The 23,084-nt window shown below is 36.3% G+C and overlaps 1 protein-coding gene across 1 annotated transcript in view; it reads left to right on the top strand.

Moving 5' to 3' along the window:
- Positions 1-22,566, top strand: part of Oamb (Octopamine receptor in mushroom bodies) — a 151,163-nt gene extending 128,597 nt beyond the window's left edge. The window contains exons 5-12 of the mRNA XM_076384723.1: positions 7,001-7,138; positions 8,964-9,062; positions 9,140-9,267; positions 11,339-11,476; positions 13,323-13,605; positions 15,255-15,416; positions 17,271-17,578; positions 20,635-22,566. Of these exons, the coding sequence (XP_076240838.1) occupies positions 7,001-7,138; positions 8,964-9,062; positions 9,140-9,267; positions 11,339-11,476; positions 13,323-13,605; positions 15,255-15,416; positions 17,271-17,578; positions 20,635-20,752 (1,374 nt within the window). The 3' untranslated portion in view covers positions 20,753-22,566. The remainder of the gene's footprint in view (positions 1-7,000; positions 7,139-8,963; positions 9,063-9,139; positions 9,268-11,338; positions 11,477-13,322; positions 13,606-15,254; positions 15,417-17,270; positions 17,579-20,634) is intronic.
- Positions 22,567-23,084: the final 518 nt, after the last annotated feature.

Raw genomic sequence — 23,084 nt, 5'->3', positions numbered from 1 at the left:
ACAAAGTATTTCTAATTACGTTCTGAGTTGTAAAGGAATTAATTATAAGTATGCACCTACCATGCATTAACATTCAAATGTGTTAGGTGAAGAAATCTGAATTCAAAGTGAGGAAGACTCTTTCCTGTAGAAAACAGGATTAAACTAAATGAAGCTACCGTTATTTAATTCGTTTGTCGTATTCAAAGTAAACGAACCAAGAGAGAGATTCAAACGTTTCCGAGAAGTTGGAATCGTTTGTCTAGGAAAATGTCAATTTCTAGACTCCCCGTTTAAATGGAACACAAAACTATATTTTCAATAAACATTTGAATGTATTCATCAGCTATTAATTAATAGCTCAGTGAATCAATAGCTATTAATTAATTAATCAATCTATCAATCGAAACACGAAATAGCATGCTGTGTGCACGAATGGGATAACAAGAAGCGCCGTGGCAATATTGCGAAATTAAAACTGCAGCGATGAGAAGAAAAGCGAATTTTCCAAAGCGAGACGCTTTTGAAACAAAAATCGTTCTCAACTTCGCTGTTACCTGCGTTTAAAGTCTTCGAACTGTCAGCCTTTGATCTTTTTTTCTCTGCCCGTGATTCCCACTGCAGCAATCGATCATATTTTTCTTCTCCTCGCTCTCGTTCCCTCTTCTGTGTAAACAGAAGAGCACAATGGGCATCGATCGCGAGCCAACGATGATGAGTTGGCGAGCATCAAAGTGGCGGGTCCTCTGGCTTGAGTTTCGAGTGCTCTTGCGTTGCACGAACATTCGTGGGAACCCGTTTCGAAATTTGAAACTTTGCTGCCTCGCTGTTGAATACTCAAACGATGACGGCTGTATGACTGTTGCTCATCGTTTTGGTTTTCTACAGCGTCCGAAGAGAACTTTGGGACAGTTTTTCACTGAAAAAAAATCGAGTGCTTTTTGCTGGGATTCTATGAGTAGGAAATATGGGGAGGAAACATGGATCAAAGTTTCCGTGCATTTTGTTTTGTATGTTATATGTACGTTATTAACTGAGATTATAGTAGTTACTTTTATACAGGATGTTTAACGACAGAAGTCTGAAATATAGTGAGAAATTAGGGGACGATTCTAGATGTCAAAACAGAACGAAAATTAACAATGACAAAACTGCGTTTGAGGCCTCGTTTTAGAGTTATTCATTTTTTAGAAAACGTCTAAAATTCATCTGAAATGTGTCTGACTTGGAACCTATTCTACTGACTATGCTGTGCCTCACCTGATTACTGCACGTTGTCAGTAGAATATGTAAGTTCCGAGTCAGACACATTTGAGCATAAACGCGTTTTTGTCATTCTTGTTTTTTGATTTATTTTAAAGCCTTGTTCATATTACTTAAGTTACTTAAATTCAAACCACTTGTATTCAGATAGTTTAATGTCAAGTCTGTGTTTACACAAGTCAAGTAACTTGAATTGAAGCTGTCATACAAAAGTAGATAAAATAGCGTCAGAAGAGGTGGTGCATGCTGATTATTTGGATATGCATTTTTCAAACAAGTAACAAGACATGCATTTTTGACAGTTTACGTATGACGTTCACATGGTTATCAATTTTCTTAAAATTTGTTCAATCAGTGTACAGACCAATTAGTGTGTATTTCAAGGAAAGGAAAAGTTGAAAGGACGTCAGTTGAAACTTGAAAGGCTATTAAAGTCAAGTAGTACAACACGTTGACATTGTTCAAATTGCTCCATAAGCACTTGCATTCAAGCCACTTGAATTCAAATATCTTGACTAATTTGAACGAGGCTTTACGTATAGAATCATCCCTTAAAACCTTGGACACTTGTCATCAAACATCCAGTATAATTTCTACATAGGTACACTGTTTTAGTTTGGTTTATACTGCTATGGTTCACTTTATTGTAGTTTATACTACTTGTAACGTCCTATTTCCTGTTGTGCTTTACATCCTGCCACCTTTGTCGTTATACTTTGGGTAATTTTATTTTATTATATGGCAGTGTCATCTCTCTTTATTCTACTGTAACTTGAAACACAATTATCATCCTTCCCCCCAAATTACATTCTCCCATTAACAGATATTTTACCCCAAAAAACACGCGCGCCAGTCTCTTTATGCAACTCCATTTTCCAGAATCCTGTCACGATAAAAATAAAACCAACCTCCGTTACCACTTGAGCTATGAAAAACCAGTTGACACGAACAATTAAAAACAAGGAAGAGTATCAAAGCAAGCGAATTTATTCAACCGAGACCAGGTCACCCTTTATCACGCAACCTGTAACGTTTCCCCAAACAACGACAAAGTGTTCCGCAATTTCGCAACATTTTAAATATAATTTCCCCAGTAAAGCAGGGTCAGCTCCGCTATTGTCTACGAAACGCGTAAAAAGGTCGAGCAAAAATATCTCGAAACAATTATCCCCGTTATTAAACTCGGCGGAACAGTCGAGCCGCTATATTCGCCCACTTTTCACCCCGCCCCGTCACGTTCATTCTGAAGAACTCGCCGCAAAAAGAGTACACGCGAAATAAGCGAGCGAAGCAAGGGGTGGCCGAGAATCGGAGGGGTGAGTTAGGCGCAACAGTTTGCTGGCTCTCGCCCTTCGTTTCTTCCTGGCTGGGATTCTGGCACGCCCCAAAAGATGAACGTTTGAAGCTGGGGGAAAGGTGTGAGTTGGGAAGCAAGGTAAAGTCCTGGCGACCCTTATTCGGATTTAGAGACTGGGGCTGCAATTTTAATACCTTTGAGGTTCAATTAGTAACTTCCCTTCTGAAATTGAATTTTCTTCGCGCGATCGTGACTTTGCGATTAATTTCAAAAAGAGGACTGTATATAGTTTAGAACGTTCGTTTGTAATTGGGGACTTTGGAAATTGCATTCATGAATTTGTAAATATTTGTATTCTTTTAAGGGGGTATACATACCCAGAAGTTTAACTTTTTGTAATGGATATGAAAAATATTTACGGATAACGTAGATGATTTTTTATATGAATTATTTAGACAAATTTTTGTTGAGAATGGAATTGCCATGACTCCTTAGTATTATGATAATAAATAATATCGATTTAGTAGTATACTGTCCATTACATTAATAAAGATAGATCTACTGGTTTTTCTCATTTAAAGTCATTTTAGTAGGATTATTATTATTGATTTCAAATTTTTGTAAATATTCATAAAAAATAATTATCAGATTTTTATGAAGCTTTCAAAATTATTTCAGTCGTTAATCCGTATAAAATCGTATTTTGTACCAGTAATATTACATGTTTGAGTTTTCAAGTTGCTTGATAATTTCTTTTTCATTTACTGTCGACTAATCCTTTAATACTTTATAAAATATTCAACTACGTTTCAGTATGATTTCTGTTAAATACAGGATTCTTCCCACTCATGCATAAAAAATTTTTCACGAGATTTCGATTTGAATAATAAATTTTTTCATGAAAACATTATTCATGTACTGTTGACAAGATCGAATAAAATAAAGCTACAATATTGAATTGAATATCATTGAATATCATTGAATTGAATCAAAAGCATTTCCTTTTAAATTTCATTTTAGAAAACGTGACGAACATTTCACGAGCCACTGATCTAATAACTTATAAATACCGAGTTAAATTCAGAGGAAAAGCTTGAGTCGACCAACGACAGTAGTTTAGTATCGCTTTTATCGAAAGAATTCTTTTATAGCTTCCGTTTATACGCCCATTTTGCTTATGTTCAGGTCCCCTATTGCTTTTCTAACGTTCGCATATTTTTCCCTCTATTAGAGAGGTCTTTGGTGCTTCTTTTTTGTACTAGAGAGGAAGGAAATAGAATGATCGCAGGAATATTTCTGAACGTTCTCCAAGGAGGACGAAGCCGGATCGCATATTCATCGGTCGTCCCCACAGAGTTCACTTACTTTTCGACCGAGCTAATGGTAAATTGGACTTGCACACACGACAGAGAAGCTTCTGGGAAATCTATGCGACCTGAGGGAGAAGCTGATGGCGTTGAAAACTTGCTAGTGCAGAGGTGAAAGAGGGAAACAAGAAAATTCGAAGCGGCGATAGAAAATGGAAAGCTTCCTAACTTGTGTGCACAGACGCTTTGAGTTCTCTGTAAAGAATTTCAATGAAACATTTCTGACAAGTATTCTACCGAGAGATCGTGATTCGTCAAATCATGGTTTTAGTGTCAAAGGAATGTTTGCGATTTTTAGGTGAAAAAATACTTTTAATGCCCTTTCTTCTTTTTGAAAATATCAATTCTATATTCTAGATGTCAATTAAGGCCTCAACTCAAATTTTTTGAAAATGTGATATAGGTCGTTTTGCCTTACAGCCATAGATAATAATCACTTAAAGTTGTAAATTTATTTGTTGTTGAAATAACATTTATTTACATGTTTCTCCAGAGATATTCAACATTAACTGAAAAAAGTAACGCTTGTAAAACATAAAATGTATGCAAAGTATAATCATATCCTAGCATTAAATCTGCAATAATCATTTAGAATGAGCATTGAAAGCCACTAAAAATGAAGATGTTAGAATTAAAACATTAAAAAAATATTTATGAAACTCAGGATCACTAGTTCAAGAGAATACAACCCACTGACATAGAAAATAGATAATACTGAACGAAGAACATTCACCAATAAATTAAACTACTCCCTCAGTCATCTACCCACAAGTTACTAAAACTTTAACCTTCTTCGTTCTCTTATTCTTCAATATTCCCTTTTCGAAACATAAAATCGCTTTAGCAATCCTCTCATTCATCTAAAACGATGACACATAATCGAACGATCAGGTACGAGGAATGTGCCACGAGACAAATGGCGTAACGTTTATCCACAGCTCTACTGGGATCGTATTAATAACATCGGGGAAACATTATAAAGCCAGGAAATGGGGCTGTAAAGGCCGTGGGAGGGAGTTTGGCTAATCGAACAACGGCGACGAGGCCATGGGTCGAGGGGAAATTCGAAACAGGTGGTTGAGCCGGCGCACAGGCCACGCTCGCTGCGTGTGCAGTCGCTCGCAACTGTCTTTGTTGCAGCTGCAGCGCTGCACTCGCAAGGATGGCTTCTATTACGCGCGATGCCCCGTCGTGAGGCCGCAGAGGCCTTCAATCGACGTGTCACACGCTGTTCCCGTCTTACCTGTGCGTAATGCGTTTGGAAGCGCGAATAATGGGAATCCGATTATCGACAATCGAGCCGCCACGCTTGGACGCTGGCTTCGGATGCGGGTTGGTGTCTCTTGCGATAAGGGCGAATCAAATGTCATTTATGAGGTAGCAGTGTTAAGCGCTGGCTTGAGGAAATTGATCGTGGGTACTGGAAGAAGGAGCTTCGAAGTAATTGAATCGGTGAGGTGGAGAATCGTGCGAGACCAAAAGTAGCCATTTTCGAGTACCTGATCTTAACATTATACTTGGACTCCAGAACCAAAGTGTATTAAGAGGGATAGCTAGGCAGAAGCGCATACATCTATGGGAATTTTTTAAAGACAAGCTGTTGAACTTTTTTGGATAAATGCTCTTTTTCTGTATGTAACATGTTTTAATGAATCTTTGTACATTTTTTTTATACAAAAAAGAGAGTAATATATAAAATGCAGTTAACATGTTAGAAGGAATTTTATTGACAGCGTATTGCGGTGACCACTGCTACCAGTAGGTGCATTATCTGAAATAAAAAATCCTTCAATTTTTAAATATTAGAATAAATTATCCAGTCTCTTTCGAGCTGGATTTTTAATAAATTAATTTAGAACAAAATCATGATAGCTGAAATTTAAAGTATCGATTTTCAGGTAATACCATTTTGTTACGAATTAATTTATCAAAAATCCGGTTCTACAAACACTAGATAATTTAATATAGTATTTTAAAGTTAAATATATTCTCTTACTGTTTAAGAGTTACAGCCTGTCCCAGTTGCATGATACATCCTATACATGTTGATATCAAATACCTAAAAATGTGGTTTTTAGTCTCGTATTGTTCTTCAACTCAGCGATTTAATTTTAAAAATCTGTGCATACTTTGTAATTATAGAAGATACAAAGGGATATAGAGAGCTGAATGTTTCCAAGCTCTACGGTAGAATTATCCTGGAAGCGTTCAAAAACGCGTTCTGTCGTTTCCTCCGAAGCTAGCGACTTTCTCGAGTAAGCTCCGCGTGCCAGGATAAGGGAGCCTCGATGTAGTATTGGTTCGAAGAGGACGGGAGATTGAAATAGCGAATGGGGATGAAAGGATTGCATTGTGCTATGGAAGTATCGTTGAGACGAGGCTCTCTGTGCAACTTTATAACTGGAGCCCATAAAAAGGGAAACATCCAATCTCGGATGACGAAAAATCGCGAAGGTATTGGAGGCAGTCTGTGCGACATACGTAAACTTTTTATTATGTATGTAAACAAGACTTTACCAATTTGATTTTAATCTACCAAGAAAAGACTTGGTAGACGAAACAAAAGAAAGACAAATAAATGTCTAACTTTAAGTGATTATTATCTGTGGCTGTAAGGAAAAACGACCTATATTACATTTTCAAAAAATTGAATATAAGGACTTAATTGATATCTAGAATATAGAAGTTATATTTTCAGGAAGAATAAAGAGCATTAAAAGAATGTTTTCACTTGAAAATAAAGACTCAAGAAGACAAACGTCCATAAGACAGTATTGAAGATAAAATGCCAATATTTCAAAAACAAAAGCATGTGACTTCAATCGTTTTACCTTATAACCTCAGATATTTCTCCAGTTATTGAATAATGGAATCCAATACTTTACACATATCATTACCTATACGCTGGCATCCTTCAAAAGTATTCTACTCCCATTACGATAGCAGTTGACTGCCTAGGGAAATTTCTTTTATGCGTTTCTGGTATAAAATTACTGACGATGAATCTTAAAATATCTAATAATGAATCTTGAATTGTCGACGTGAAAGAAGTTCCAATGAATAACGACTTTCTCCATGATTTATTTTTCCACAGGTCTGGATATTCGGCGATCTTTGGTGCTCCATCTGGTTGGCTGTAGACGTATGGATGTGCACTGCCTCGATATTGAATTTGTGTGCCATCAGCCTCGATAGATACTTAGCAGTGACCAGGCCGGTCAGTTATCCTCAGGCAAGTACCATTCATCGATTATTCGATTTGAAAGGACAGGAGAGTGGTCCAGAACGATCGATGAAGCCATTTGGCTCCTCTGATTCCTCTCTCCTTCTCTTCGACATTTCACTCCGATGACTTAATCAACCGGTGTGCTTTTCAACCTCGAACATCCAAACCTCGTGCTTTCTGTATTGAGAGAAATCACATTGGAGAGATCGTTATTTCACTGACAATCAGTTCTGTTAAATCAATTTTTCTATGTGATTTTACAGAAGACTCAGAAAGTTAAACAATCTTGTTCACTTTAAACGAGGTTAAAACCTTATACATAAACAAATTTGTGTTACATTTTATGCTTTTCGACGTTTCGGTCTCGGTTAAGATCATTCTGAAGGAAAAAATTTATAAAATTTATACGTCTGGAAAAGAGAAAACACACACAATGTCCAATTGTTTGGATTAAATGTAGACCGAAATGTCAGAAAGTAGGAAATTTAATACAAAATTATTTGGTGTTTTGTAAAAGGGACCATAACTTAGCGCTGAAACTGTCTTTCTGAATCAAACATAGACGTAACCATCATTTTTAATTTCGAATAATAGACGTCTGAATCAATTTTATTTAACTTAGATTTTATAATGCTCTAACGAGGACTTTTGCAAATAGATGTTTCTCTTTCATTTTTCTGAAGAATTTTATTCTCAATTTATTATGGTTTTTCGTAGGTGTGTGATATGTACGTGTGTTCTATATTATTTCAGTGATATTTGCTAAGTTCTGTTTAAATTTGTATTTAAGCGAAGCATTCCAATTTTCATCTGATTTTATATTCTAGTAAAATTTTCTGTGAGTTTCAATCTTTATACTAATTTAGTACTGGATCAGATAGAAGCACTGACAAAGAAAACTTTCCATTATTAATTATAATTATAAATCATTTTCAGATAGTTATTACCCTAAAGAAATATACTTAGATAACTTGTAAAACATTGTAAAGTGTTCACAGAATCTTATCCTTTCTTAAGTGTTTTCTTTAATGACGAATTGATTTTCGATGCAAAGTAAAGACCCCAACTGTGAACAAATTTTATAAGAGGTAGAATTACTTTATCATAAATTTTAATTTGCCAAGAAATAATTACTCGTAGAACAGAAACTTTTAAAAGTCATGAAACGCAAGAAGTAGAACTTTGAAAACTTTTTAAATCCCATGAGATGAAAATTTGAAATTTCTTTAGCTTTCTCTCGTCTTCCGTCATCATAATGTAATATTAAAATATCCTGAATTGTACCTGGTGTACTATTATAATTGAAGTAACCAGAAATGAAACAATAGGATTTTTTATCAAATTTAAGACCAGGTAGAAGGTTAAATATTTCAGTAGTTTCCTTAAGAGTATTCTCCCACATGTAGCTTAACTCAACTTATTCCACTAATAAATTTACTCATTTATGGAAACTATAAAGTATTTATATTCCTTTTTCTCTTCATCTAACATATTCCAAAAAGGTGTTAAATTAAACAATTTGCATTCTCTTACTCATCACTGTGATAATGTTTTGTTATTGCAAATAAAATAATCCTTTCAGAATTTTTATTTCAAAACTTTATTTGCTACGGTTTTATACTTCATTGTATAAATAAATTATATTTATGCATAATATAATAAAAGAGTTAAAAAAAAAAGAGTTAAATTTCAAGTTTTAAACCATTAATTGATGTATCATGCCGTCTGGTGTCATTTTTTACTACTAAATTCCAAACAGCATTTCGCGCTTCTGAAATCAAACATTTCACATGCAACAACTTCATATAATTATAACATTTTTCACATCCAGATTATGTCACCGAAAAGGGCAAGACTTCTGGTCGCCACTGTTTGGATCTTGAGTTTCGTTATCTGTTTCCCGCCCCTAGCCGGTTGGAAAGACAAAAGGGTAACTAGCAGAAAGCTCTAACGATTTTTCTCTCATTAAACGACGCCCTTATACAATTTACCTCGCTTTATCTACAGTCGCATCCCACGTACAATGGGACATCCGCTCAAAATGGCCCATTCAACACCACCACCATCCTAGTCCCGGTGAAACCGTGCCCTTGGATCTGCGAGCTAACCAACGATGCTGGTTACGTCGTTTACAGGTAAGACTCTGTAAATGAAGAAGTGGAGATGAAAATGTCGTAGGAATTAAAGCTTCGTCGGGTAGTAATCAAAAACACTGCACAGATTTACGAGTATTTTATTCCTAATAGTAACTGCAATAGTCTGATAGAAATTCGTGGCAATTTTTCCTGTGAGCTGCTTTTATTTCTCAAAACGAGAAGTTTATTAGGTTGAATCTTTCTAAAATAGAACTGCATAACTGAATCTACTTGAATTGAACATTGCAGGATTCGAACTGACAAGGGAAGGTTCCCAGATGGGCAATAAGTTTAAAAAAAGAACGATTGAAAGCTATAGTACTCCACACCCTAATAACTGAAATGAATGTCGTTTGCTTGGAAAATTTGATATTCGTTAGAAAAAATGATGTCAAAGACCGCCATAAACAGTTCTGAAACTGGATATACTTGACGCCATTTTTCTAAACAATATCAAATTTTCCGATCGAATAACATTCATTTTGGTTATTAAGGGGTGACGTACTATCGCTTTCAATCGTTGTTTTTTTTTAACTAATTGCCCCTTTGGGAAATTTCCCCTGTGAGATGCAAATTTAAGCATTTAAGGCAGTCTATTATAGGAATTGTGTTACTGAAATGGATGGTCTCACTTTATGTAACTGAATTCCATGGTATCGGTTCTGCATCTCCAGCGTAGAATCGGGTATGATCACAATCTCAAGAGCGAAGTCTGTATTTCTGCCAACGACCATTTCTATTCTTACTGGGTTATCGAGATATTGGGAGGATGGAGAGGGCATGCATCAATCGTGGTCGCTTTATACGCGCGGCTGCATCTAAATCAACTGCTGAGTAAACGTTTAATGTTCCATCGAGCGTCGGACGAATTTACGATCGTTTCACTGGCGCATTATCAATTTCGTTCTGTTCTCGCGATATGCATCAGTTTTTCGCACGCGTGAAACCATTTGACTAAAATACGATTTAACTCGTCACTACCAGAATTTATATTAATGGATGAAACATTGTTGAACAATACAGTAGTAAACTACTGGAGAGTCAGGGCGTAGAGTTTATATTTGTTTAACCCCTTACACTCTGATGGTTATTTCATACAGGGTGTCCCATTACTGATGGTGCAAGCGCAAAGAGGGTGATTCTACATGAAAAAATAAGGCGAAAATGTAGAATAAAGTTTTTTGATATTATGCTTAGTTTTCGAGAAAATTGCGTTGGATTTATGGTCTGGGTGCAAGCGTATGGAAGTACAGATTTGGGTGATTAAAGGGTACAGGGGATAAGGGTAACAGTCTCGGTCTGACCATTGACTGTTCCTACTTTAGATCAAATATGTATTCTTATAGTGGGCGTCACATGTGGGCGTCATATTTCCGCTTGTACTATCAGTTCTAGGACACCTTGGATAATATAAGCAACTAATAATCTTTAAGAGAAGAGGGATGGAAAGGAAATATTTCTTTAATTGATACCATGGTCTATAAGTATTTGGATATTTCGTGGAATTTAATTGAAATGTCTACATGTTTGTTTTAACCCTCGCACAGTGGAGCCTTTAATCTGCGAGTAGTTAACTCCGAATCCATTTTGGTCCATGCCTACATTTTATTATTTCACATTTGATGTTATGGGGTTTGATTGAAGATTTGTGTTATATTATTTATAAATTATTTATTATTTTTTATTATTATAAATAATGCAAAAGTACAGCTTTTTTTACTGTATATATATTACCTGTATAAGCTGTTTGACAAGTGTTCGAAATTTTAAGAAATTTTAATATGTCAAAACAAGACGAAAATGAAGAAAAGCGAAATTGTGTGTGAGGCTTCATCTTTGAAAGGTTAATTGCTGAAAGAACAGAAGAAGTTCTTATGGTCTGGCAATCAGCAAAGTATATCTAGGGATATTCGTGTAAAATGTCGATTAATTCCAGAAAAGTAAAAAAGTCGGGCACAAAAGACAGATTTAACGAGCACAACTATTGGAGAATCTGTTCACTCTGTCGAAGAAAATTCTTCTCTCGTCGAATATCGATATTAAAAACGTCTTATATTCTGTCACGTTCCAGCGCCCTGGGCTCATTCTATATACCGATGCTGGTTATGCTGTTTTTCTACTGGAGAATATATAACGCGGCTGTTTCCACGACGAAGGCCATTAATCAAGGCTTCCGTACGACAAAGAGTTCGAAAATGCTTGGCTCCAGGTAAGAGCAGCATGGAATATCATTTTAGACTTGTTGCACGGTATTCTGTTAATTATTTTCATTAACTTGACTTTGCTTGAACTGTTATGAACTCTGACTTTGCCTTTATAATAAGTAAATTCCATTGTAAATTCCATAAATTAGCCACTGTTTAACATTTCCAAATTATCTTTGTCGATTTTAAAATCTTTAGCCCCTAAATAACTAAGTGATGTACTACGCATTCAAAAATTACTTCTTTTACATTCCAGTTTTATTCTTTATATTAACTCAGAGGATACAGAAAATAATTACGTTATCCTTAAACAAATAATTTATGAACAAATTTTGTGATAAAATGATCTCATGTGTGTCCCAAAACTGGTAATGGTACAAACGAAAACCTAGTACGTAGAATACAAGTTTTTGTTATCGTTTCGATTTTGTTTTTGAGAAAATTCAATTTGTATCACGATTGGGTACAAACTTATGGACGTATAGTTTTGGCTGTTTGAACTGTACATGGAATAAGGGAAATTAACTTTCTCTGTAAACTAGAAGCATTCTCCTCTCCCCATTTACTCCTCAAATATCTAAAACTGTACTTCAGTATTCTCGTTTTCAGCTAAATTTCAAAGTTAATTTTTTCAGAAACGAAGCATGATATTAACAAATTTTATTCTATATTTTCGGTTTATTCTTTTATATACTTTGAATTACAATCTTTTCACTTGTACCGCCAGTTTTGGAACACTGTATAAATTTCAGTTCCATTTTCAACTAATAACTTATCCCGAAGTAATCCACTAGCATCATCATGTTTCAAACTCTTGCAAACTATATGCACTTTTTTTTGTGCAGAGTGTAACATATACAAGGTGTAGCATGTACGCGTTTCAATATTTTAAGGGGTGCTAAGATACCTCAATTGAACTCTATAATATCAAAATATCCTATAACATAGTATCCGATCTGCTTTCGTTTTGCTTGCTGCAAATTTGACGAAATCGATTCAAAAAATGTCTACCTGCTGTTTTTCATAAATTGAGTGGTTATGGCTAAGTCCGTGATTGTCACAGGCTAGTCAGTATGCGAGCGTCAGGCTCTCCCATGACTGTCACGTGCTGGATTGGTAAGGGGTTAAAGACAGCATTATATTCTGAAACGAAAAGTAACTTGTGCATATCGGTGAGATAAACACATTAAAAGAGTCTGTTGACATAGAGAATTTGATTGTTAAGAAGGTTGTTTTTGTTTCGGAAGATCCTGAACAAGTGTTAAGACGCTTATGGACACAAGTCCTTTCATGGGACTCCTATTGTAAACGGCTCCCTGCTCTGTCGATCACTAGGTCTTGAACAGCTGACTACTGATAGTCTTTTGAATTATACTAAATCTGTGTGTGTTATTTACGTTCTTTTCCGCAAGATTTTTTGATCCTTAAAGCTTTATAAAACTTAAATCGTAAGAGGTACAATAAAATGTATTAAGACTCTTTTCTTCTATTGCTCCTCCTTAATCATTCTGCAAAATTACAAAATCCTCCGACTCGTAGTTTACCGTATAGACATGTTAACTTTGAAGCATTATTACTGTAAAACGGAAGCAAGTCAGACACTATATTATAGGATATTTTATGACCCATTTGACGTCTTGAATCACTCTATAACATATTGAAACATGTATGTATTACACTCTATAATACCGCTATTCAGCACCTTAAACTATGTAGAGCGTTGTGGAGAAGATACTGCAAGGGAAAAGTAGTTCGCGAGGAATTTGTGTGAAAGTAGAAATAGAGTGTCTGCGATATAACCCAAGGAATTCCAAACATTGCGAGCACCTAGGACGGGGTTTCTCTTGGCAGGTTCGACGAACAAAGGTTGACCTTGAGGATACACCGGGGACGAGGCAGCGTTCACAACGGTAGCAACAACGGTAGTCCAAGAAGCCCCGAGTCGAGTAGTCGGTGCTCGGTGAAAAGGGAGAAGATAAAGATCTCAGTTTCGTATCCGAGCACCGAGACGCTGAATACAAAGTGCAACACTCTTGAGAGGACGCCCTCGAGATGCTCCCAGGTCTCGGTGCATTACAGTAACGGGCAGACACAGAGCCAGCTTTGTCCAACACCGAGGAGCACGCACCTTAAGGTAATTCGACACTTGAAAATCGTCTTCATTTTAAGCTTCCTTGGTTACAACATTCTGTGATAGTTTCAAGTTACTAACACTCTGTTCGATGACCGACCTTTTGATAGACCTGTGTCATGGATAAGCACTGCTAATCACTCCTGTTTTCACTTTCTATGTAAAAGTACTGTGCAGAGTTAGTAAGGTTACACCAGAGACACATTTTGACATAGTAGTAATTTTCTGTATATGAGAGATATGTCGATTCAGTTAATAGTCATGATTAGTTTGACCAATGATACGTTGCATCTGAAAGTGTCTGTGAAATCAGGCAATTCTATCTAATATAACCATATGGATCCATATCTTTTCCAAATGCAACGTTACTAGCTCTGTACAGTACCAATTTGTCAGTCTTACTGATAGTTATCCGAGGACTTTGATCATCCTCTCCCTACCATACTCAACAATCTATATGAAAGAGTATCCTTAGACATTCTTAGTCACTACACTAGACTGTACTACACTCTACTTTAATTCTCAGATCAAACTCAGACTCATTCATATATAGTGTCGTCATATCGATTAGCTTAATATTTAGTTGTAACTGGTGTTGTAAATAGAAACGTTATCGAATTATATTATATAGGGGGTTTCATAACATGTGGGATCCACTTCGAGAGTTGATTGTATGCCTAAAAACAATGGAAAAAAAGTCATATAAACACAGGTCTTACCTGTCTTCGTTTATGAGATATAATGAATTTTATAAATAGAGTAAACTTTCTATTTGGTCTCCCTTTCGATAACAATAACTAGGCAATTTTTAAATCAATATTTTGGAAAATAAATGGATTGATCGTGAAGGTTTTATTACATAGCTTGCTCGTTCTCTGGATTTGAATCCATTAGATTTTCATTTGTGGGGACATTTAAAATCTATTGTATACGCATGAATCTGTTTACGACGATCTTGTGATGAAATGCAAATTTAAGTTTCACTGTTATCCATTGAAAAGGCGTATATTTAGAAGCTGTCGTATACTGGTTATTTAATTACAACAAAATAAAAGAGCAGAATAGCCATACATCGGGATTATGAAAATGAAACTAGCAGAGATACTGCATTTTGATAGACTCCATCAAAAGCTACATGAAAATTATATAGCTTCCCACCACAAAAGCTTCAGAATATCCATTACTGTTTAAGACATTTACAAATTGAAATTTAAATCTCAAAGCAAGTTAAACGTCAACCTTTAAATTGAAAACGATGCTCAAGCTCTTGTTTCGCTTGCCTTCTTTCGCGTGTAATGAAACTTCTGAAATTTAAATCGCCAAGAGAAAAGAGAAACTTGGCGGAGACTTAGATCAGCGTTTATACCAGCTCGTGAATATGCATCGCAGCTCCCAAATGCCCTGAAATTTGCGCCCGCGACTACCCGAATAGGCGTACGAACGAGTTTCGTAATTCCTTTGCGACGAACCAGATACCTCGTGTCGTTAACTCGCGATTAGCGGAGGGTACGTTTCACCCTTTTACGATTGTACGAAGAAGAGAATAGAGTTTACGACGACACAAATCGTCGCGAGACACGGTGGATGTTCGTACCAGGCGAATAAATAGGGGAAATGGCGTCGTTAAAGTCGACTCGTTGCGTTCACGACAGGTGAGCAGTGTAAATAGAGTTGGCAGCACGAGGAGGCCTAGCAGACGAAGCAGCTGCGAGAGCCAAATGACAGGGGATGAAGTGTCGTTACGCGAGCTCACCCCCGGTCCCGAGGAGAAGCCTCGAGTAGCGAAGATGGGGAAGAGGAACATAAAAGCTCAGGTACGGAACTGCGAGGAATTTTGATGAGTGAAAGTGTCACCGATGATAACGTCAAGTGAATCTGTTCGAAATCAATTTTTCCTTGCTTTCCTTGTCGCTGCTTCTACCCTTAGACCTGTTTTTCTCATTTTATCCTCATTACGCTGGCGTAAAAGCTCTGCTAACATTATATTCAGGATAGAGGAGCGGTATAACTAGAAGCATGATGCTTGTTTCTGAGAATGAAAAACTGTACGTATATGTCAAGTAGAACAGGTCTGTTATGTGGTCAGACTAACACAGAATTCCTGAGTTTACTAAGGCGTACTACTGTAACTGATGACTTTTCTCATATCTTTCTGCAAAATTTCATAATTTAAAGGCGCGTTTAGTTATTTAACATTATATTTTTAAATTAATTTTTGTATAAAATGTAAACACATTAAGGTTTATTTATTACAAATTATTTTAAATGACTGAATCTAGGAGATCCCCACAACATTTAATGTATTTATTTACTATGTTCGAATTCTGAAAATATTTTACTGTCGTTATTAATATTAAAATAATCTGTCAAGACTTAAATATATTTTAGAAGTTGAAATGAAGCAGGTAAAATTCATTATAATCATTTTTGTTATTGACTAATAATATAATTGTACATACATCAGTCATATACAATTCAATGCTCTTTGGAGTACTATTTGACAACGTAAAGCATGCAAATGACGGCGTGGCGTTAAGAGCTACAATCTCATGGCTAAGACAATCCTTGATTTTAGATTTAGACGCCTCGAAGTTAGCAACAAGTTACTAACTACGACACAACTGCACTGACACTTTGACAACTCCTTTGACATGCTTTATGCCCTCGTAACGTCACTTGCTCGCGACGCGACGCTTTTAATCTTAGGATTTCAGCTGAACAGGCCTGAACTATGTATCTCTAACGCTTGTAATCCGAAATTGTTTAACCCTTTAAGGATGGCATCTGTGCACTATACAATCTCTCGTTTTTTCATTTATCTGCTGTGTCACCTTATCATAATTCTTTTCGAAAAAATTTTTCTAAATAAGTTTTCAATATACTTTGATTATTTAAAGAAAACTTTAAACTGAAGCACTTTTTTGATAGATAATTTTATTATTTTTAACAAACTACTATTGATCATTATTCAAGTTACAATTGAGATATTACTGTAAGCTTATTGTTATTACAATGTGAGTAATAGGAACTGTAAGTAGTCGACTTTAGTTAATTGAAGTTTTTTTTATAATTGAGTTATTTATGGATCATATTCATTAATTCCACTTTTCTAATTTTTTAAGATATTAGTGCTAAAGCACTTGATTAACGCTTAACTCTTTATAGTTACAATAAGGGTCCCGTACATGGTCAATACTATTGACAATAATATTATTAATTCAGTTTGGCAATAATTTTATCAACCCGTGTCAATCTAAACGCTTGAGTTACAAAATATCAAAATTTCATCAATATTCAATCTTCATTCATTCAATACAGACCGAACACAGTCAAATATTATCAATATCAAAAAGTATAGACAATATTATTGTCAATATCGAAGAGTATTGATAATATTATTCACCGTGTGCAGATCCCATTAGGTATAAATATCATTGTTTTGTAGAGTTAATCGATTTAGCTAATATATTTAGTTACTACACTTAACTTAACTTTCTAATAACATAATTTTCATTGTCGCTTGCACAGTGCTTCTGCAGATAAAAATGCTTAGTTCTTGGAAGGTTCAAGTGAAATTGATAATAGAAATTAGCTTCTGTCGACATCTCAACATATTTTCAATATCAGTGTTGAATTTTGCGTCGAATACGAATCGTTTTCGTTCGCAGGTGAGAAGGTTTCGCATGGAGACAAAGGCAGCGAAGACGTTGGGCATCATCGTCGGCGGGTTCATTCTCTGCTGGCTTCCCTTCTTCACGATGTACCTGTTACGCGCCTTTTGTCCGAACTGCATTCACCCCACCGTCTTCAGCGTGCTCTTCTGGCTGGGCTACTGCAACTCCGCGATAAATCCATGCATCTACGCTCTGTTCAGCAAAGACTTTCGATTCGCGTTCAAGACGATCATCTGCAAATGTTTTTGCAAGCGGCGAGCTGGCATGAGACGCGGCAGTGACGGCAGTCAATTAACAATGAGGTGAGTATCGATCGAGTTAGAAACGAGTACACGTATAATACAGATAGTAGACTGACATGTGGAAGCTTAAAATTAACAATTACGGAGTGATGGATAGTAGACGCCATATATGAGTTATGGATGATTTAAGAGAATATTTAGATCTTGGAGAATCATTCTAATGAAGTTTCTTTATACTCGTACTTATTTACAAGTGAATATTATTTTTTCTTTTTGTTGTACGGAAAGGAGGATAAAATTATTAACCTTCTTCTTATCCCAAATTTAATTTATTATCATTATTATAGCTAAATATATACTCCAATCATAAAAGGCTGTTTATAAAAAAGAAGAACTCAATCATTCTTATAATAACGATATCAATTATTTGAGGGTAGTCTGTACTGAAAACGAAATAGTAGCTATGAAGGAATTGATATTGTTTTAGTGTTGTGTTTCATAGCTAAGAATTCTTAAACTCGTTAAAAGTGATACTGACGTACTTTACTGACCCTGCTCAATGTCCAAGTCGATATTAACGTCCTCTTAGTGGCTCAGCTTAATATCAACATCCCTAGAGCCATCAAATTCGATATTACTTACTCCCACAGCAACTGTAGCTAACATCAACATTGTACAAACAACCCAACTCTGTTTCAAACGCCACAAGAAAACTAAAAATATCATGATACAATAATATTGATTGTCGTGTTATAAATTAATTTAATCGTTAATTAAATTAGTTACATGATAATGACATATGAAAGTGTCTGCAAGAAAATTGGAACGAAATTAGTTTAGAAATAATTAAAAAATTCATAAAAAGATTACTGGGATTAGTTCAAGCGTTAGTGTCCAGCCACGGAAGATATGTTGACGAATCGTACATGTAACATTAATTTACTTTTGGTAAGTTTTAAAATTAATAATTTTTAATCTTTAATTTGTTTGTTCCATAGGAAAGTGATGAAAATTTCTTTCAGTTACTATTTTACAGATTTAAGTAATATTTAAATAGAAAATGCTCTTAGCCAATAGTGTACATAGTAATTCTTAATTTCGGCGAGTTGAAGAACAATATAAGTTCAAAGTTAGCCATTTTCAAATAATTTCAAAACTGTATCTGCATCCTAGAGCCAAAATGCATTAAGTCACACAGAAAACAAGTGGACTTAATATACTCTGGCTCTGGTGCCCAGGTATGTAAAGTACACAGAACTACACATTGAGATCGAATATCTCAAAATATGGTTTTTGGACTTGTACTATTCTTTAACTCACTAATTCATATGCTAAGTGATAGGTACCTAAATATCTAAATTTTTAATATTTTATAGATCCTAAAGTCCTCGAAAGACACTTATCCTTAATTATTCACAATATTTCGACTTCCAAATTTTTAACATTTTCAAAGTACTTATTTCAGTTAAAATCCAATTAACCCTCAATTATTCTCAATTTTAATTATAATGTAGAGGCGAGATATGCCATATTATACAGAATATCCCAGAACTGATGGTACAAGAGGAAAGAAGGTGATTCGACATGAAAAAATAAATCGAAAATATACAATAAACTCGAAGAAGAAAATTGAGTTGGAATTATGGTCGGGTGTAAGAGTACAATTTCGGATACTTGAAGGGTACACAAGGCAAGGGGAATACTATCGGTCTGACCACTATCTGTCTCTACGGTACACTAGAAGCATTCCCGTTTCCCCGTTTATCCCTCAAGCACCCAAAACTGTACATTTGTATTCTGTCAAAATTCAAAACCAATTTTCTTGAAAACGAAACGTGATATCAAAAATTGGTATGCTACATTTTCGTCTTATTTTCTCATATAGAATCACCCCCTTTCCGCCTGTACCATCAGTTCTGAAACATGTACTCTATATACCCAACTTTCATTATAGTCTTCCATATTAAACTGACAATGAGAGTATTGATAAATGTATCACGTAGAGACTACCCGACTTCATATTAATAGTTAAGGGTTAATCTTTCCTGTCAAGAATTCCTTAAGGTGGGTCTGCACTACATATCATATGTATAACAAGGTTATATAACATTTTAGAAAATATAAAAGAGACACATATATAACATCTCTCTTTCCTATTTATCTAAATGTTATATAACTTTGTTATATACAGTATGTCCCACGAAATCCTGGACAGTCGATTATTTGCTAACCTATTAAAGATACGAAAAAAGTTTTTATATGAAATTGAATGGCAAGAGGGGGCTGATTTATTGGCCGTAACAATTTTTTTTTATCATTATTGTTTACAGAGATATGAAAGTTAAGTTTGGTTTTTTAAATGGGATTATATATATATTTTTTGATCAATAGGTAGTACGTTTCAAGACGAATTCAGCAAACATTAATGTATACACCTTTTTTCAAATAGTTTTTAAGATATTACGCGTAAAAGTTTACTGATTTTCGGTGGAAGATTTAGGCCTGCCGTTCCTACCACAGTCTCTTCGTATCAGTTACAAGAGGCACGGTTTAACCCGTAGCATCTTAAGTGTGGTCGAGAGTCGAGACTCCCTACTGTGCTTCCTGGTCTCGCAGATTTTCTTCCACCGAAAATTAGTAAACTTTTACGCGTAATATCTTAAAAACTATTTGAAAAAAGGTGTATACATTAATGTTTGCTGAATTCGTCTTGAAACGTACTATCTATTGATAAGAAAAAAAAAATATAATCCCATTTAAAAAACCAAACTTAACTTTCATATCTCTGTAAACAATAATGATAAAAAAAAAATTGTTACGGCCAATAAATCAGCCCCCTCTTGCCATTCAATTTCATATAAAAACTTTTTTCGTATCTTTAATACGTTAGCAAATAATCGACTGTCCAGGATTTCGTGGGACATACTGTATATAACATATAGTGTAGTCGCACATTTACCTCGATTAATCCTCAAAGCGATCGAAGAATCCGAAATATTGAAACGAATGCAAATAAGACTATTAAACGCAGATCATTGGCATAAAAAGTCGAGATTGATGAAACCATGAAAGCACACCTCGCACCGCCGCCATGATCCCACGCTCTGTGGTTGCAGAAACGACCGGAGTCCCAGCTACTCGATCCGCATGCCACAGCAAGGGGTGTCGATCGACGATTCGGACCCGGATCCCAGTTCAGAGCCGACCGTGCACTCGCAGAGCGAGTCGAGATGACTGTAGCGCGCCAGATGTGGCGCGCACCGCGTCACCTTCGACCCGAACACCTCCAAAGTGAGGATCCAATCCTTCTGAAGGACCCCGCGGCTCTGAGCGGCCAGAGCTGTCGTCCTGAAGCGGGCTGTGTCGCGGAACCGAACACAGTTCACCTGGAACGACTCCAGGACTGCTCCAATCGGGGGACTCCACGTGGAGCAGACTTCGCGATGAACATTCGAGCTTCTTCGGTGTCTTACTTCCACGAGTGGCTCGTGTCCCGAACAGGGAGAGCAAACTGACTGATTAGTAAACTATGAAGGGACTCTCGGAGACCTTCGTTCGAACTTAGCTTAAAACTCGTAATGAAATTTCAGTGCGGCTGGTGGAGTTGGAAAAAACTGTCCGTTTTCCATGGAATTAACCGCGATGCGTGCTTCGCGACCTAGATTTACCTTAGACCCTCGATTTCGAGGGGCAGAGAAGACGAGTCGCGATGCCTCGCGCAACAGTCCACGAGGAAAGTCGAAAGGGAGATTAATAGGGAACTTCGCGACGCTTTAAATGAACTTGGCGCACAAAAGCGCGATCGAATAAGTACGTGTCGATATCTATGTGTACACAGCTATGTTAAACGCAAACCCACCGTTGGCGCGACTATCGAACACAAATTGCCCAGGAGGTCCCTCTGGCCTCAGTTCTCCCATCGTTTCCGTAGATTTTTTACCATTCCCTGTTGGTTATTTGTGATAATAGTATTAAAATGATCCTCCTTGACGCGGTACTCTAACGTTTAGCTCGCGGGGCGTTTTGAAATTAACTGTACGAGATGAGTCACGTAACTGCATCATTTGAATTTTCTTGTAAACTATTTGTTGCGTGAAAAAACGTTTCCAACGAAAGTTGTTTGGTATCGAGAGCAACATACCAAAGAGGAGCATACTCTGGATATCAAACAGCTTTCGTTTGAAATATTCTTTTATACGATAAATGGTTTAGAAGAAAATTCAGGTGGTACAGCCGAGTAACTTACCCTGTAGAGTTGTGAAATGTTGGCTCACTACTTACAAACTGAAATAATCAGAAGGAAAGGAAACTCGTCCATCATGGAACAAGGAACGCCATCGAAACAGAACGTAACAAAGTGAGATGCAACGATAGTGAATAATATTGGAGTAAACGTACTTATTTCTACGTCGTCTACCCCAATGACACTCAATATCCTTGCATCTTACTATGTTCTATTCCGTATCGTTCGTACTCCTTGTTTCCCTTTCTCTCCGAGCATTTCAGTTCATAGGTAGCAAGGCAACATCTCATAACTCTATAATACACTAGACAAGTTCTGGTCAGACCATCGAGTTGATCAACCTAAATTCGATCAAAATTGTCCTTTCAACTTGGTTGAAATTGGGCTTACACGGGCAACTTTGATTAACTTCAGATTGATCAACTCAGTTGCCCGATCAAAAGTTGCTTTACGTAAACGTAGCTAAAGTCGCGAGAATTCGAGAGGTAGAACAACTCGACGCTCGCGACTTTCGAGACGCCCTGTAGGGATCGAACTACATGGACGCGCTGTGAAGCGTCGATTAAGCGCGTTCTCGCGGTTTATAAGAGCGCTTGACGAGATTTTTGTACGGACGTGTTCGATTTTTTCCAAGTCTTCGCTACTGAAAGTTAGACGGATCGCGCGCGACTCCGTCGGGGGCAGAGGGACGTCCGAAATCGAGGTATCGATGGCAGTGTGCGGCTCATTGTATCGTGTGATATATCGTCTACTATACGTAACGAACGAATGGAAATAAATATGCGAATAAATCCATGATCGTTGACCCTGGGACCTTCTTGCTTACCCTCTGGATCAGGTTTCAGGCTCTTGGACCATGAAAGTGCGTGTTCCTTGGGCTCCAGGTACGTAGGAACGATACTGTAGCAAATGCAAGTTTAATGAATGCAATTTTGGATAATTAGAAACGCTTTGCAATAATTCATCTCTGCTTGTCGAAATCTTAAGTATTTTATAGGATTGGGATACATACAGGAGAGGTGCCGCATATTTTGAGAAATTTACATTGTCCCTAAAGCCTGTAATGGAGAATTTTTTCAAAGATATATATATATAGTTAGTAAGACATCTTGTGCTACTATCTTCATTGAGATAAATTAAAGTTTCAGTACATATCAGCTTTAAACAAATGAAATTACAAGTTGTGTTTTTTTGGAGATAAATTTTTAATTTTCCATTTAAACTAAGTGATTTAACTTCTTATTTGAAAACTTAGTAGAAACAGAGTAATTTCAATTTCTTTTGGAATTTTTCTTTTTAGAAAGTAATATTTTCTGGAGACGT

The sequence above is a fragment of the Calliopsis andreniformis genome, chromosome 9, assembly GCF_051401765.1.
Source record: "Calliopsis andreniformis isolate RMS-2024a chromosome 9, iyCalAndr_principal, whole genome shotgun sequence".
Taxonomy (NCBI): Eukaryota; Metazoa; Arthropoda; class Insecta; order Hymenoptera; family Andrenidae; genus Calliopsis; species Calliopsis andreniformis.
The sequence above is the reverse complement of the archived record's forward strand: the minus strand, read 5'-3'. Positions and strand labels throughout refer to the sequence as shown.